This window comes from Zosterops lateralis (genome assembly GCF_965231275.1).
Source record: "Zosterops lateralis genome assembly, chromosome: 2".
NCBI lineage: Eukaryota > Metazoa > Chordata > Aves > Passeriformes > Zosteropidae > Zosterops > Zosterops lateralis.
Window position 1 is genome coordinate 76,472,862 of NC_139763.1, and position 19,009 is coordinate 76,491,870.

The 19,009-nt window shown below is 34.4% G+C and overlaps 1 protein-coding gene across 1 annotated transcript in view; it reads right to left on the reverse strand.

Moving 5' to 3' along the window:
* The window catches only part of DYNC2H1 (dynein cytoplasmic 2 heavy chain 1), a gene marked incomplete at its 5' end in the record, with an annotated part of 144,282 nt that overhangs the window by 77,492 nt on the left and 47,781 nt on the right, over positions 1–19,009 (reverse strand). Inside the window, 13 exons of the mRNA XM_083855078.1 lie at positions 1,510–1,629; positions 2,348–2,511; positions 5,326–5,449; positions 6,579–6,677; positions 9,105–9,214; positions 9,760–9,901; positions 11,585–11,711; positions 13,006–13,092; positions 13,957–14,078; positions 14,698–14,821; positions 14,983–15,143; positions 16,310–16,423; positions 18,710–18,847. Of these exons, the coding sequence (XP_083711204.1) occupies positions 1,510–1,629; positions 2,348–2,511; positions 5,326–5,449; positions 6,579–6,677; positions 9,105–9,214; positions 9,760–9,901; positions 11,585–11,711; positions 13,006–13,092; positions 13,957–14,078; positions 14,698–14,821; positions 14,983–15,143; positions 16,310–16,423; positions 18,710–18,847 (1,632 nt within the window). The remainder of the gene's footprint in view (positions 1–1,509; positions 1,630–2,347; positions 2,512–5,325; positions 5,450–6,578; positions 6,678–9,104; positions 9,215–9,759; positions 9,902–11,584; positions 11,712–13,005; positions 13,093–13,956; positions 14,079–14,697; positions 14,822–14,982; positions 15,144–16,309; positions 16,424–18,709; positions 18,848–19,009) is intronic.

Genomic DNA, 19,009 nt, shown 5'->3' on the forward strand with positions numbered 1-19,009 from the left:
TTTTTGAGTTCCAAGATCCCAAAAAAAGTGCGTTATTAAGTGAAATTTGTCTTGTAGCATCTCTGAACCCTCAGCTTTTGGTAGACAATAAGGTGTTAAAATGGTCAAATCTGGATATGAGATTTTATTAGAGACCAATTTTCCCTCTTCCTGTAAGAGAAATCTTCCCTGTAAGAGTTTCAGAAAAGGGCTGATCTTAGTATTTGAGAATTAATAGGGAGTTCAATAGGGACAGTAAAGGTGGAAATTCAAATCACATCAAATAATTATGTGCAAAATTTTAAAACTGAGCTATTAATCATAGAATCGTAGAACAGAATCATAAAATGGTTTGGGTTGGAAGGGACCATCTAGTTCCAACCCCTCTGCCATGGGCAGGGAGGCCACTCACTACATAGGGTTGCTTTAAGTTCCATCCAAACCGGCCTTGAACACTTCCAGGGATGAGATATCTGCAAGTTCTCTGGGAAACCTTTTCCCAGAGGTTCCCAGAGGACCTGGTGCCTTACCACCCTCACAGCAGAGTATTTTCTTATAATATCTAATCTAAACCTACCCTCTTGGAGTTTAAAAGCCCTTGGCCTGTCACTGCATGTCCTTGCACAAAGTCCCCCTCCAGCTCTCTTGTGGGCCAGTGTAATAAACGGCCAATCTAATCTGCAAAAACTATTATTTTATGCTAATCCATTGCACTCAATATTGCAAAGTTCTGTGACTTAGCTACAGACTGAGGGGTTTAGGGCACTAGGTCAATCTCCCTGCATCTCTGACCTTTCAGAAAGACAGGATTCAAGGATCCATTCTTACAAGCATGAAGTACAATTTACGTGAAATCCGTGGCAAGACACAAACAAAAATTAAAACAGCTCTTCCTTGGAAGCTCCCTTTTTTTATAGAGGTGAACAGCTGTTTCTGGGCATAAGTACTTTCAATAAAATAAAAAGATGAACTGAAGATTGAGAACACTAATTTCAAATGCAAGACAGGGAATGTTAATTGTAATAGGAAACAATTGTGGAGGTTTAAAATTTTAAATGTCTCTCTCAGCAATCTTTCCATTTGTAGTGGGAGTTTTTAATTTTATTCACAACACAGGATCATTTCTCAATTTGAGAAATAGTCATTTGACATGATTTACAGGCCTAAAAGTGTGGCTTTTTAAAAAAACTCATAATTTCAAAATGAAATAGTGTAATTTTTAATAAAGTTTTCTCTTCTTGGTGTGTCAATATTAATTAAATTTCTAATCAACCTAAATCAGCCTCATTTTAGCTCACCAAATCCATAAATTTAACTATTAAAATGCTTAATGTTTTGAAATACTAATTTCATAACAGATGTATTTTCTTATCTACTCTGCTCTTCCAATAGATCCAGGCAAATAATGCCTTTATTAATCGAAAATCCTGACAGCTCATTATTCCACACTTCCAGAGTCTTCACTCACACAAAAAATGTGATTAACATCTTATTGGTCTAAAAGATACTAAAGAGGTAAATTTGTTTTACCTCCAAAAGAGAATCCTCAAGTTTAGCTAACTGTATCTTCTTATCTTCTTCCTGTTGTAACAGCTTTGTCTTCTGCTCTTCCAAATCAGGCTTTTCATGCTGAATTGTTAAAGCCAAAAGCTAATAACAAAGAGAGAAAACAAAAGCAAAGTTAGGGTTTTTTTTCTGCATTTCCACTTAAAAAGGAGTCATTTTCCATGGATACATTGTATGATAACAATTCCGTATCTCCAGAGGAACAAGGAAACCCATATGCTTCTCATTTTGAATTATATCTTACTTATCAACTTATCTACATCCCATTCTAAATCCCTTGTTAATGTAGAAAAACTTGTTTCACACCAAGGAGGGGATTTTCTTCCCTTAATTGATCTCTCTTATTTTTTTTCTTTCTTCCATTTGTATGTTACATTTTGATTCCTAGGCTTTATAGAGAAAACCTTAAAAGCTACTAGTATTCTAAAGGAAATAAAATGCACAGTATTTTGGCTTCAGTACATTTTTTCTGTACACAAAGCATCTTGATGACACCAGCATTACTCTCTAAGTAGGACACTGGAGAGCTGTAACAGAAATGTTTCCATGGTACCATAAATGCATCTTGAACAGAAAGCAAAGGCTTAGCAATCAATCTGTTGCAACTGAAGTCAATGAGAACATTTTCATTTTCTCTACTGGACTCACCCCTTGGTTCCAATGTGCATAAAAATTTTACAACTTATATTTGTGAGCTTGAAAATACCTCCATAACACAAACTGCACCATGGGACTTATTCCAGATGCTGGATGCAGCTATGCATGTTCACTATACATACACTGTTTTATTTTAAATGCCTACCTGTCCTCTTAAGCCACTTGCTGTTGTGGTAAAGTTTACTTCTGTAACAATAGAAGAAGCATCAGGTGGAATGAAGGGATGTGGGTTCCTTGTTGATAGAAAAAGACGGAACTCTTCATTATAATCTATCATTTTTTCACCTATTTGTACAGCATAACGGGGTCCTGAAAATAACAAGCAGACGTTTTACTCACTCTGATTAGAACATTCTAAAATTATCTGAAAACAATGCTATTTGTGTAATACTTAATGACCAATGGATCTAAATATATTTTACAATATGAATTTATAAATTGATTGGAAAAAAAAATTCAAAAAATCTAAAGAACACACCTTAACAAAATCTAAAGAACACATCCATCTGCATTGTTAGAGACAAGAAGTAATGACGTAGCAACAATGTAGGAAATTACATAGTAAGAACATTTAATACACCAGAGTAGTTTAATTGTCTTTACCCAGAACACAAAGCATAAAGGACAAAAAAATGCACTTGAAGTAATACTAACAACTTTCCGAAATTTTCAGCCCATGAATAAGAGACAAAACACCACAGATGATGACCTCAAGAATCCCCATTATGAGTAAGAATTTTGTCAGGATTCAAACATATTCATTTACCTTTAAACATTGCTCTACCACTCTATACTAGTAACAATTATTATACTAGCTAACTAAGACGGTTCAATATTTCCTCATCCAAACCCATTAGATTTCATCTCTGGATCTGTTATATTTATTTGTAAAAGGTTGAGATTGCTGTATAAACATAATTCTATTAAGATACTATTTTCTACAATAACTGTTAGAGGGAAAGTCAATTAAATTAAAAATTATGGAATGTCTAGACAGTAGAATGAAAGAAAAATACTCCATCAAGAAATATCCTATAGATTTTTATTATTATAAAAGTATTTAACTTAATCATATTATGAGGGAAACAAGTGATTAATTAAATAATTGATGTCATGCTTTCATTCTGTTTATATTCCTAATATTTCTCAATATGCCTGTTACAGAATAAAACTACATGTACAGGTCCCCCCACCTCTCTTCCATAACAGGTTTCCATTCTAGCAGGGTTAGAAAAGAATAGACTCAGACAATGACACGATTAGAGTAAGATTTTGCCTCCTGATACTGAAAAACAATTAGGAATAGAATTAGAAAATGAAAAGTGAAAATTTTCATTCCAGAAAACTTTCCAAGATGGCACACTTAGGTGTTTCTCTATTTTTAGCACAGAGTGCAGATCAGAAATATAAATCTCTTGCTAAAACACTGGTAGAGATGAAAATCATACACCAGTTTTGCTTCTATGCCAAAGATCAGAATAAATTTTATGACTATGTTGTAAAAACGTCAAACAGAAAATGGAAGCTGTACAAAGATGAATTTGCTACAGTACAGATGTTCATGTTTTTTCTTAACATTTCATTCCAAGTAATGAAGAGATGTACAGTCATCACAAGCAAAATAATGCAGACCAGTCCCCACATCCACATTTTGACAAAAAAAAAAGGAGTACATGCTTGCTTATAAAGTGATGGAAAAGATTCAAATAGTGACCCATTCCTCCTTTTCCAACAACGGCTCTTTAATTTGGACCTGCAGAGACCTGGCATTAACAGCTCATTAAAAAGCAAAGGAGGATGTCTGGGTGTTATGAGCAATTTTCCTGAACAAACTAGTATATTTGAATTTAATCTGCTTTCTCCACAGTTCTGCAGACACAGTCATCTTTCATACTGTACCTCATCAGCTTTCCAAAATTCAGCAGAAGCTAGAGGGGCAAAAAAATTGTTACAGTGTTCTACCTAATGCTCCACAGATCCCTGAAATCACCACACTGGTGCCATTCTTTTACTGAGAATAAACAAGCAAGAGCATCTGTAATGGAAGACTGAGTTAAAATAACACTTTCTCTTCCCTAAACAGATCTTTCTTACATTGGTGATAAATGTATATATGTAATCCTATGACTCTTATGGAATGCATAGGATTTGCAACGGTATTTGCATTTATTTTTAGCATGTACTTACATTTGAAGAATTACTGCTACCTCACACATTACTAGACCTCAATAGTAGATGAAATGACAGCAAAAAAAGAGTCTTGAGCTATTTTCAGTGCCCAAAGTTCATTTAGCAAATTACATGCATAGGTCATGGTACATGCTGAGGAATTAACACTTGAGGCAGAAATAAAATTAAAGGACAATGCAAATCTATTTAAGTTACTGTAATTTAGAAAGTACTTAAAACACATATTGCTGTAATTTTAATTCTCCAAGTTCTGTTGATATAATTTCAAAATATGTAATATAATTCAACAAAATTCATGCAGAGACACTTGAATAATTACAATTTTTTTTTTGCTAAATTTTATCACAATTTTCCATAGTAAAAAAAAAACTATAAAGCAACTAAATCGAAAGGAGTCATACAAACAGTTACGTAGAACATATTATCTGTCCAAAACAGATATTATATTGCAAAACCTAAGCACTGTGTTTTTTGCTTTTCTTGCATTGGTTAAGGGACTCCTTTCACCAAATTCCACTATTCTGCTGATCTCTGTGCAAGAGCAGCAAGAACGCCAACACTCTAAACCTTTGATTTCTAACTGCACTAACAGTTTGTAACTTCTGGTTTATTTAAGGCCAAGTTTCCAATTCAAATCATGTGTATGAAATTTCACTAGAAATTAACCTAGAAATTAAATTTTTAAGAGTTTATAAAACCACATTATTTTAACTTCAATTTAAAAAAAAATAATACTTTTCAATATTTTCCTACTTACTAAATAAGAACATATCTCCAAAATATTTAATGCACTGAAGTGTTAGTAGCAGGTTAATACTACAGAGGAAAAAAAGCTACACAATATTCATGTTTTCAGAAAAATCAAGTTTTATATAAATAGGTCTAAACTACAAAAGTTTTAAACAAGCAGTTGCAAAGATCTTGGTGATTTACCTTGAGCAATAAGATCTTTTCTTAGCAATGGGTAAAGCACAGGTTCCACTCCATCCATTTCCTGTATAATAAGTGTCTTCCCAAATCTCACTGCCAGCTCAAGAGCAGTTAGGAAGTTGGCGTCCTGTATAAACAGAAATACATTTCTTTGACTCATGCTTTTTTGAAAAATACAAACACTTCAGAATGAGAAGGAAGGCATTACACCAAATAGTCCAAGAATTAACAGTATAAATGAAAAATCCTATTAGAGGCATATATTTCAGGGTCTGGCCACACATGTTTGGTTTAAATAAACTTCATCTACTCATCAAGAAAACCTATTTAACATGCCTAGATCTTCAGTGCTGCATCAGAAGAGACCAGATTTACTGTCATGTCTGCCAGATGTACCTGGAAGTCCTCGCCAGGTCTCAAATCTCAAATTTTAGTATGTAGCTACATCTCAAAACTGAACCAAGCCCAGGATTCACATTATTAAGAGGTGTACGTGCAGTCTTTTGTTGCAAACAGGTGTTTAAACATGCATATGGTGCTTACGATCCATTAGTCAATAGAGATCCTGGACAATATAGACAACAGAGGCTAAAAAGTAATCATGCCAGTTAGCAGGACAATCAGCTAGCAGGACAATCAATCAATTACCCTAAGACATGTTATCTACTACCATTAGGGAGTATCTACAAGGGTTCCACAGAGCCAGCAGGGATCTGTGGAAGACCTCCATGCTGTTGAAGCAATATTTTGAGGCCAGGTGGGGTTCAATAAGGGACTTCGGAACAGCACCAGATGCCTGCCTGTGTGTGTGCAACTGAGCTGCACCTTGCTACTCAGGTTAACAGTTACATGTACACAACAAATTTCAGGTTTAATCTCAAACTGAAATCAAATTTACTCTTTCTAGTGTAGATAATACAACACAACAATCATAGGGATTTAAGTGTATAAATACTCCTGAAATGCAGTGAACTGCAGCCAAGTATACAAAAGACCCCTCTACTTGAAAATATCTTCTATCTTCCACTCTGCAGGGAATAGGACACTCTTAGAGACAGCACAGAGGCAAACTTGTAGAAATAATACCAGATGTTGAGTTTCCAATTTTAAATAACCAAGAACTCTGTAAGGAATTGCACGCTTCACAGAATATAAACTAATTTTTGGTGATTGCTACCACACACCTTTGAAAACTACTCTGTAAAATCTGGAATAGAGAAAGCTCGAACAGAAAAGACCAAGAGTAAATACTGCACCTGCTGGTTAATAACTTCCAAACGTGATTCCTTCAAATGTGTTTTCAACCATTCAGTAGCCCGGAAAGAAGGGTCTATCAAAAATGGGCAAACTTTGCTCTAGAGAAAAAAAAATTCAAATATATTTACTAAAATCTATTTTAAGAATAAAATTGGAATCCTTTTATTTATTTCCCCAAACTAATGGAATATACTTTTAATCTTTTTCAATTAACAAACCATTTAGAGAAACAGTAACAGACTAGGAAATTTATCTTTCATTTCATCTTGTTTTTTTTTTTTTTTAAAAAAAAGAGAGCACCCAAATCCAAAATTCTCAGATGTTTGTCCTGCTGAAGTTAGGCAGTTCTCCACCTTCTCTTAAAAACAGGAGTCTCTACTCAATGAGTATAATCTTCAGCTTTTGTTATTCACAACTGCTTTAAAACTTAGAAGAGCTATTAGTTTTCCTTTTTCTTCCTTGGGTGGGCAAAGGTACAATACTGCTGGGTATGGACCTCAACGCATTTTAGAAAGAATTATGAATACAAAGTATTTTGCAGCACAATGCTACACTGAACTCTGTCCAGTACATCCATGCCTCTCTTGTGCTGATGATCACACAACTGGACCCAGGATCCCAAGTGATCCACCAGTGCTGACTGAAGGGGAGGGATCCCCCTCCCTTGACCTTCTGCCAATAATTTTCCTAAAGCTGTCCAGGATATCATTGGCATTCTCCTTGCCAAGAGCCCTAACAGTCTCATGAAATACTTGGTGTGCACCAGGACCACCAGGTCTTCTCTGCAAATCTGCTTTGCAACTGGTTGGTCCTCAGCACATGCTGGTACATGGGGTTGTTACTACCCAGGCGCAGGACTGTGTAATTCCCCTTCCTGAGCTCATGAGGTTCCTGTCATCCCATTACTCCAGTCTGTCAAGGACCTTCTGGGCCTCAACTTTACCCTCTTGTGCATCAGAGACTCAATCACAGAATGGCTTGGGTTGGAAAGTCCCTTAAATATCACCTAGCTCCAACACCCCTGCCAAGGGCAGGAATGCTACTCACTAGATCAGTAGGTTGCTCATGGTCCCATCCAACCTTACTTTAAGCACTTCCAGGGATGGGGCATCCACAGCTTCTCTGGACAACTTTGTGCCAGTGCTTCACTACACTTTAAGTAGAGAATTTTCCCCTAACATCTAATCTAAATCTCTCCTCCATTCTATATAACCATTCTTCCTTCTCCTCTTATTATCTGCCCATGTAAAGACTTGTTCTTCTTTTTTCTAAGTCCTCTTTAAGTACTGAAAGGCCACAGTGAGGTGTCCCCAGAGCCTTCATTCTCCAGGCTGTACAACCCCAGCTCTCTCAGCCTATCCTCATAGCAGACGTGCTCCAGCCATCAGATCATCTTGGTGTATCAGTCATATCTCCCAGTTTTGTGTCAGCAAACTTGCTGAAGGTTTAAACATGTATTTTCAACAATTCTCTGGTTCAGTCTGAGAGAAGTATTTCCAAGTTTGGGGTTTTTTTTACATTGAGTTCCAGTATTCCAAACTGAGTAGCTACACAGATCTCAAACAGAAAGACAGAGGAATGTGATGACTATTCAAGCTTCAAAAGATGATCAGCACAAAAACCTGAGAACTGTACTGTAGATCACATGGGTAAAATACCATGTCCAATTTCAGCTTTATAAGGATGTACACAAGGAAAATTATTTGACCTGATTGAGTGCTTCAGAAATCTCACACAGTGAGATTTTTAAGAGCTCAATCTATTCAACTAATGAAAGATATGAAAGTAAGGTTTTATTGTTGCATATAAGTAGCTTTAATGGTACAAGACAGTGTTTACTGAAAAGCTTTTTAATCAAACTGAGAAAAGAATGTATAGATCTACTGAAAGGATGATAAAGCAAGATAAATTCAAATTGGAGAAAAATCTGTGACTATTTTGTATCATAAATCATCTAAGCAAATCACCTGTAGTAAATGCAGATTCTCCTCATGCCATTAAATATTTACTTGCTAGTAGATGTAATAAATGACTAGAATATTACATACATAATCATATGTATTATATATATCTATATATAGATAAAACTGAACATTTTCCTTTTCTCAAGTATTATTAGATATATAATATACATATACATACATATGTATATACATGCATGTCTTGAAAGGTGTCTGCATATAGCCTTTTCCTTTTTCTGACAAAAATGTAAAAGAAATTATATGCCAAAGTGAATACACATAGGACATAATCTTCCATTGGTTGTATTGGTGTTAATGAGTACTTGCACTTTAAGCCTGAATAGACTGATATAGAATAAAACAGTAAGAGCAAAAATGAAAACATGTATTTTCTTTAACAGTTTTTTGCTACAAAATATCCATTGTTACATAAGTATTTATTCCTCTGTGTGTGTGTGCTCTGTGATGCCAATAAAAGCACAAATGAAATAGTTCAAGTTGGCATGTTACTGAAATTTGTAAAAATTTAAATACTTCCAAGACAAGACAAAAAAGCACATTTACCTGCAAGATGACAAGCGCATTTTCTATTGAAAGGTCATCTGAAGGTAAACCTTCACTTTTCCAAACTAACTCCTCACTTTCTGTACAAAGGAACCGCCGTAAATCGAACTCTGATAAATGAAAGTGTAAGTTTCTGTCATAATTTACAGTCTGCATAATTGAAAAGCATTTACCAGTCCATACAGAACAGAGACTTTGTCTATTAATAGAGGGCAAGTCTGCAGATTTCCCTTTATTCTATTATTTTATTGCTTTTATTGAACTTACTATTAATAAGTAGCTGATGTCATAGAAATACTTTATAGTTTTGCTAACACAGAGATAAAAATGAAAAAGCAGAAGCATTCAGAATGCACTGGCAAATTTACAACAGCTAATATGAACACATACATTTTTGTAAACTTTTCTTTTTAAGCAAGGACTACATAGGTACAATTATTTATAAATATTTATAATCTTAATCATTTCATAGAATGATTCTAAGAAATTGTCTGTCGGTATGTAGAAATATTTATTGAGTAAGAAAATGTCTCTTCACATTTGGGGATACAACGACAATTGAGACTGTTCATTAGAACTCACTGGCATTTCTCACTTCCTCAATCAAGCTTAATTACTTGCAAGCAGACACTGACATACACACACACAGAATTACTTTCAAGGCCTGCTGATTTGGTCCATTCATCCAAGCTGTTTTTCCTCTGATCTTCAGGAGCAGCAGAAAGATAAGTAATAAATGCAGCTGCTAACTGAGCTCTTTTAGGCAATGTTGCCAGGTCATCTGTTATTTCTGACACCTTCAAAAAAAGAAGTACAGAATGTATAGGTGTTTTGCAAACAAAAGCTGCAGTAATATATCTCATCAGTTACTAAAATGTCAGAATTAAGTTTGCCTGCCATTGGTAATACAGTTGAGGCAGTTTCTCCTCTTGCATTTCAGGTATCTATACCCAGCTAAGGCACACGGAGGTATGGGAAAAATTGCTTTCAGTTCTAGAGCTAGAACATGCACAGATATTTCTGGGAATGTAGCTGATAAAAATCCATTAATTTGATGAACAGTTCAACTTGTAAGCAAATGGATAAATGGTATTATAGTAAGAAAGATAAGAAATATGTCATCCTAGTCACAGTCAAGCTGTACATGTATGTATAGAGACAATAAATATTATATGCAACTATTATATTTACTGTTATTCACTGCACACTTACATGATAAAATAAATTCATCACATATCTTCAAATAATTTATCTGCACTAAATCAACTCTGTTTTCAAATGTTCCAGTATTTCCAAGAAAAATAAGATAAAGTGTATCAACATCATATGTGTCTGCCATAATTGGTTTCAAAGTTCTCTCACTTTAACTTTAATCAAATTGATATTAAAAAGAAATGCTGATACCCAAAGGTAATTTTTATTGCTTCCTCCTCATTTTAAAGGGAGACAAACACTGTCTTTTTAGTGTTTTCATTATGAGATGAATTCTTAATTGATCTATCTGCCAGTTTAGTCTACAGCCTACCAGTAATACACAGTCTGAATTTTCTAATGTACCAAGATGAATAACTGTGAGGAATCACTTTTAGAAGCATTTAAACGCTAGGGTTCAAATATATCTAATCCTTATTACAGCAGATGGAAAAGCTGTAAAGCTACTTTCAGAGGAAAATCTTCCAATTTTCTCCAGTATGGTGGTCAACCTACACAAAGGATTCATCTAATCTTAACTTTGGTTCTCCAAAATGCAGCCATTTAGTCTAATTGTTGAGGGTTTTTTTGGTATCGATGGAGACACAGAATCATTTATCTCTGCGTGAAGATTTCTTATGACTTACGATACCTACAAAGGTTACTTAGGGCTTTCTGGAGGTGACAGCTATTTTCAGCTTATATCTATCTTCAGATTTTCCTTTTTGTTTCAGGCTGTAGAAGGGCCTGGGTCTCCAATGACTTGTCAGTTTCTCTCAAATATATCATTTGAGTAAATATGACATGCTTACCTTTCCTATATCAGCAGCAGAAAAGTTTCAAGCATTTAAGACTTCAAAAGCAACCCAACATTTTGGGAATGTGCTATATGCACATTTACAACACAAGTGTCATGAAGGTGATACATTTTAAGAGTGTAATTGTTTAAAATCTGTCCCTTTTTGTTGTATCTCAGGCTGGAGAGTCCAACTGCTGACATGTTTACCCATCATAACTACCTCATTCTTGGGATTGAAAACCAGCACATAATTTTGTATGTTTTCTATTAAATACTGGAGGATTTTTACACACTTGGTAGCAAGGTTTTAAGTATGGTGAAGTAAAAAGAAGTTTGAGAGAAAAGAAAAGCTTTATTTTCTAACGACAAATCAAATAACTGTGCAGTCAGAAACATGCAGAATGGCAGTAACTCACATTCTCCAAGTAATGCAAAAACTGTATTTTCAAATTATCAGCTATAAGACGTACTTGTGAAAATTTTCACTAACCTGAGTGCTCCACCTTTTGTGCTCCCTATCGAGTTGATTTATCAGTACCTCTGCAGCTTTCAATGTTTTCTGAGCTTTACTTAGTTCTGCTTCAAGTTTTGCTGCTTCTGTTGTTCTATTCTGGAACCTGTAGAACAAACACTCTTTGTAAATTGCTATCATAAACTACTAAACTTACAAACAGTTATCCTCAAGGAAGTTTAATTGACTGAATTTGTAATGAATGCCTCGCTTACTGCTAACAAAAAACCCAACTACAGCAGTTTTTTTTTCTTATACTTTCTGCTTCTAATTGGCAGATGGGCTTGTTAAACTTACAGGTGAGATTTAAAAATGGATTTGAAAAGCAGACTATAATGTCTGAAAATAATTCCTTCTTCTACTTAAATAGCCTGACAATTTTAGTGATTGTGTAAAGTTTTGTTCTGCACCTAGATAGGACAACAGAAGGCTCAATGCCATACCATACATTTGTAACTATTTGGTAAATTCTATCTCTTAAAAGTTTAAAAAACAATATTACTACGTCACATGGATTACTCCAGTTCAATTCACAGTAGTGCATTTTGTAAAATAATATGAAGTAAGAACATGCCCAAAAAACAGGCATGGTTTTGCTGTTATTTCATACTGTTCAATATCTCATTAGTTTGATTAATATTTAAAATAATTAATACATTTAATCCACCTATTCAAAGTAATATATTTATATATTGCTTTACAAATATATAATATATGGTATATAAATACTATATACTTAACTCTAATATGTAGTACTTAATTAATCGAAGAAATCACTGTATAGTTGATTCACAAGAATTCAAGAATTATCCTTTTTTCTTTTTTTTTGTAGACTACAAAACATGACTTTTAGTAATATGTACATATGTCAGGTTACAAAGTATCTCCTGTATTAAGTACATAATAAAAACATCAAACATTTACCAGATCTATTTTTATGCCTCTGTGAGTCATGTACCTGATGAGAGGCTAAGAAAAAAGGAGATAGCTAACTAGCTAACTGTCAGGAAAGTAGGCCACCCTAAAAGAAACAGAACTGCCTCTCTTCAAGCTGTAATCAGTGGAAGTTTTGTATAGGAACGTTTCCAAAGTCCTAAGGAGTCATTGAAGACCTCTGTGACCCTTTTACATCTACAATGCCTACAATAAAGGCTACTAACACAGTCAATAGTGAGAAGCAGGTACTTTTAAGGAGCATTTATGTCATCTGATCAAGGAGATGAAGTGTAATCTAATAGTATATCTCCCCACTGAGAGTACAAATAGTGTAAGCATCACTAATTCTGACATAAATATCTTGCAGTACAGGAAGTTACATTTCTTTAGATAAAATTCATTGTTCACACTTTAAAATCATCCATGTTTTTATTTATATCTTGAAATAAAAAAATCCAACTTACTTGTCTTTCAGTTCCGATACTTTTTGACCAACAGAGTTTAGAAGATCCTCTAACTTCTGTTTTCTGTCTTCAGTTTTCTTGAGATTACTATAAAAATGGAACACTTGTTTTAAGACTATAGACCCAAACGAAAAAAAAAGGGTAAATATAACAGGAAAGTAATTTACAAAGAGATAGTTCAAAGATGTTCACCGTTGTGTTTAATATTGAAATATATATTTTCACATGTAAAAGCTTTGAGTACTTCTCATCACATAGTTTTTAAAATTGAAACACTCCATTCCTAAAGATCAGAACAAATTCTTCTAATATAGAATTTTAAGACCTGGAAAAACCATCAGTACAGATTCCTCAGGTTATGGATGGTCACAGGACAATGTCTTATCTTTCTGATCCTAAGGAGAAACTGAAAATGCTTGGTACATGACTGAAAAAGAGGAACTATAGATCTCATAAAATACCATGGGTTTCACTGAGAGGATACATTTTAAGCATACTTGTGATGCTAATTTCTTCCTGACAGTATTTAACTGAGACAGGTAACTCATGATTGTACAAAAAACATCCAAGGCATAGCTTACAGGAAAAAGAAACTATTGCACATTTACTTCTTCTGTCTCAGTATGTACGTTTTATTACCTCTGGATGAGGTTATCTTTTATCTTTGGTTTTTAATAAATTTCAATTCACACAGAATCACAGAATGTTCAGGGTTGGAAATTACCTCTGGAGACCATGTAGCCCAACCACCCAGCTAAAGCAGGATCATGGCCAGGCACAATTTCAATATCAGAGGAGGAGACTCCACAACCTCTCTGGCAGCTTGTTCCAGCGCTGTCACCCTCAAGTAAAGAAGCCTTTCCTCATACTCAGATTCATCCTTGGTGGCTTCAGTCTCACCCACCACCACTGGAATTAAAACCACTGATTTTGTAATAGAGTCTAACTTACGCTTCCAAGACAGCCTTTTCTTTTTCCAAAGGCTGAATTCGTTCTAGGACATGGGAATACTGGATGTTGGCATTCACCCAAGCTGCTAATGGAGCAGCTGCAGCACTGGCTCGTTTAGCATTCTGAAAAATTCAGTACAAGAAAAGTTGTTACAAGGAAGTCCTTGAAGTATAATGCAGAAGAGATAAATACAGTATAAGTAACTGCAACAGATTTTCTAGTTACCATCTTAAATATGCTAATAAGCCAACTCTTGTAATGAACTAATCTTTTAAATTGTTATTAAGATTATATTGAAGGCCATCAATCCATGTAAAAAACCACAATGGGAATTTTTACAACTATGAAGCTAAACTGAAATTAACAAGTTTTAAATCAATGAATGATTTATTAGACTGTTATTGTTACAAGGACACCAAAGGAGCCAGTTACAATTCCTTGGTCTGAGTTTTACTTTACAGCAGTAGAAAAATCTTTGAGTACTAGACCCCATAATGACTTCTTATCCCACCCCTTCTCACTCACCAACCAAATTCTCACTTTAGGAGGCAGTACACAACAGAGTAATCTCTGCTACACCTTTATCTGTTTATATTGACAAATTCTGTAAGCAGAATTCATCACTTTTTCTCTAACTTAAGAGCATCCTAAAAATTATGCTGGCAAACCAGGCAAACATGTCTTTTCTTTTGGTCTTTTTTTGGTCTTTTTTTCATTTTATATAATGCAATCAGGAATTACCTTTGGATCAAAAGATGCTCTGTTTTTAGAAAGAAGTTCTTCAACACTCTCTCGTATTTCTTTTGGAATATTACGGGCATCAAATGATCCTATGTCCTCCCTTATACTTCTTTTGGCCAAGAAACTGTAAAAAGAATAAAATAACCCAGAAAGAAGAAACAAATGTTTAAAAAGTTATTTCCATATGAAATCAAGGAAATCTGAGCACAAAATTCCTGAATGCAGTAGAAGGCAGTTCATCTTGTAAATTAATATTTAATTTTAAAGGTTAAATAAAATTCTCACCTCTTCATGCTCACCCATGATGTATCAAAAATCCCCATCATCCGCAGAACTCCCTCTAGAATGTCTCTGATTATGTCAGGGGGCATCCGTAGCGATCGGATTTCTAACAAAGCCTCTGGCTTTATATTTCCAACAGCTAATTTAGCTTCATTAACCAATGGCTTAAAACATGAAAACACATTAAAAAGAGAGATGAGGATACGAGAAATGGAACATTCCCCATCCCAGTTTTGAAACAATTTCTTGTTCTTTTTAAATACTTTATTACCTAAGAAACCAGCATTGATGCAGATTCATGTTTACAAGTTACTAAAATATTGCCACATATTTACTAAGTCATAATAAGTATACTTCTATATAGAACAGCATAATATAATCCTGGCATTGTGATACAGGTATCTTTTCATAATGATGTTAACTACTATTTATAGGCATAACAGGGGATCTCTTTGTTAACATCCACAGAAGTACAAGCAACAAAAGTTTTCTATTTCCAGTAGCTAAACAAATCCTTCTCCCTTATCAAGAACACAACGAAATGGCCAGGAAACAAAAGAAAGTTACATATTATTATTAAAGACTGTGCACACCTTGCACATCCTTCATATTTATCAAAGACCACAGAATTAGTCTAATCCTATAGTTCTATGTCACTTTCAATACAAGGATATAATTCCTTGGTATCTATGATATTTAAAAGGAAAAAAATTAGGTTGTTGTTGTTCTCTTAAGTCTTTAGTATAAATTAAATGCATAGTATGAAAAATACAGACTACAAGCAGTGACTGAACACACATACCTGCCAAAAAACTTCATGCTTAACAGCTGTAAAATCTCTTGAACAAGCAGTTCACTGTAGCATCATTAGGATACACACTTTTCAAGATTTAGTAATAACTGTACATTTATCTCTCACTGAACTATTTCCATTCAGCTGAGAATAAGTACCAAGCCCTATATTACCAGCTTCATCAAGGCAAAGTAATGTATTTGGTCTATGTAAGATATGAGTAATTGAAAACTATTACATAAAATCAGCAGAACTCAGCTGTAGAGCATGACAGCACAGAAATAGTAGGTGAAGGCAAGATTTGGCTTGAAAACTCTATCTGTAATTACTATCTAACAGAACACACATGCCAGAACAACAATCTCTGTTTGCCACATGGAAAACTGTTTTTTAATGCATAAAAGTTTAAATATCAAAATAATTTAGAGTAAAATTTAAGAATTGCAGGGATAAATTCTGCAAAACCATTTTGCACAGCAGGACATAAGTCAGATAAAATCAGACTGCAAAAAATTACTTTTCCTTATCAGCTCTTACCTGAACCTCTTTCAGTTCATCTTCAATTTTTCTTTTTCTTTGTTCTATTTCTGCAGCCTCTTCTGCTATTCGGTGTTTTATTTTTTCCATTTCTGCCTTTTGCTCACTAGCACTCTGCAAAAAAAAAAAAATTTCTTTAGTTTGTAAATTTACACTGATTTTATTCCTTTAGGTCTCTTATTTCTTTTAGTCTTCATTATCATAATTTGTGCAATACCAATTACAATAAAATAGCTGAGTCTATTTAATATTAGGCAGGCTGGCTAAGTAAATAATCTATACAGAACAAGCATAATTTCCTTTTACTGTACGTCCTTTCCTTTAGCACAGACCAGATCTGTACCTCTGTCTTTGAGGCTCATTATCACTTTTTTCCCCTTGCTTCTGATTTTCCATTCCTTATCAAGATGTCAGCCTTTCCTCTAAAAGCATAAGAGTGACAGCCTCTGTTACACTCTTCTACATTTGAAAGTACTATTTTCCTGTCATTGTCTTTGTCCTGATCTCGTTTCTGTTTCAATTTTTTTCACAACACCATTAAAATACTCTTTTTCTATATGTTCATAAAATCAGCAGTTGTATTGCAACTGTATCTTATTAGCCTAGAATTACTAATCATGGTATGGTTTCTTTACATGTAATTTTTGTAAAAATCTGTCTGTGAGGATAACTGCCTTATGTCCTACACGTATATTGTAAGTTGTTTGGGTTTACTTTTTTTTTTCTAAATTTTTACTGTGCCTACCAGTGTCCACAGGCAGACAGTAGCTATTAGACATCTCCAGGCATCCTTAACACTTCAGAACAACAATTAATACCTTGTATATAAAACTACAGTAAAATGGACCTTACATGTCTTTTATCTATTTAGGACAAATGGATAAAATAAAATACTAATATTCTAGGCTCAGATCACCTAAAAGATACAAGGCAATGAAGACCAGAGTTTGTGTTTTTCCAGTCACCAGCAACTGTCAAGCTGAGTCGAAGTTGCAGCAGAAGATAACAGATGCACAAAAGCAGAGAAAATCTTAAAATAATAATAATCCTCTCAGCACTTAACCCAAGCTACAGATCAGCATGTTATTGAAGATTACATTCAAATCCATAAAACATTAGCTACATAAAACTAGATTAGACATTTCATGCAAATGAACATGTACTGAATGATTGCTCTGAATAAGAAAACCTTAACATTCAGTTGTAGGTCAAAAGCTTTTCTCTGAAAGGAGATTAAAAGAGTCTGTCTGTATTAGAGCTCTCTCTGTTATATAAGCTAGATCATTTGAAGTGACATTAAAATGTTAGAGGGCACCTATACTTTATGCTAATCTAAATAATCAGACTTCCACTGTAATTTTTCTGATGTCAGTGGAGCCATCATGTTTCATTGCTTTTGGCCTATTCTTTGATTTTCTCCTACAGTGTAGTGTGTGCTACCCACATAACCATAATTCTACTGACAACAGCAGACACATTTAAAACTGAAATCATCAACACACCAAGCCAATCATCACTATTCAAATTCATGTACTACAGACAGGTGGAGCCTAAAAGTACTAAAAACTGCCAACAGGAAGAGATTTACAAAGACAGGAAGTAATGCACCTTTAGAGCACTGTTAAACAAAAATGGCTTGAAAGACCAGGCATTTACTCTACTGCATACAGAGAATGTCTTTGACACCAAGCTTCAGACTGACCAGATTAAACCAGAAACAAATAAACAGTTCAGTGACAGCAGACTCATTACAGCTTATCCTACATTTATAATTCCAGGAAGCATCAATGTAGAGACCTGTTGCCTACACAATTATCTTACTTGGCTGAGGGAACACTACTAAAGAAAATCACAGAATTTTGAAAGTCTACCTCTCAGCTGAAGAATAAAAATTCAAAGAGTGATGAACATAGAGGTATTATCTAACCTTCTCTGAAGTTAATTTCTGAGAACCAGACCTTATGAAATACATACTTTCTAAAAGTTCACAAATTCAATTCCTGGTATTTGCTGTGTAAAATAGTGCTACTTGTAAGTATTTGGTTGAGATTTCCTATCTGGGATAAACATAAAACAAGTCAGTTTGGATTTACAAAGTCCTAGGAAAACTTTTAGACAAACTAAACTACAGCAGTGAATGCTACTGAGGTACAAAATTTGCACTGATCTCTTCCTACTCAACCAATTCTAACCTGATTTAAATTACATAATCCTCTGTCCTGTTGCAACTTTATTCAAGCCTCTGGGCTCATGCCTTCCCTTAGGCAAATTCCTGTAAATGCATCAGGTTTTGTAAAGGATGAAAAGAATACAAAACATAGGCAGTTACAGAGACCAAAGATAGAAAAACAGCTTTTTTTTTCTGTTTTCCCCCTCACTTTTGATGTGTATCTACATCACCTGCATAGAAACTGTAATTTCTTGAAGAGCAGCATCAGCTTCATCCTGCTTCATTTTGAGTAGAATGCTTTGTTCTTCGGCTTTCCTGTTCAGTTCATCTACCAGGGCTTTAGCTTCATTCAGCTTTGAAACACCTGCCTATAAAGTTTGTAGGAAGCAGATATTAAGTAACGAATTTTAAGTCAATTTAAATTAAAGTTTCCTACAAATAGCATGGACAAACTAAGACTAACGTAGACTAATTTTCTTTTTCTTGAATTAATTTTCACATTTTCTTGAGATTATTTAACCTAAAAACTA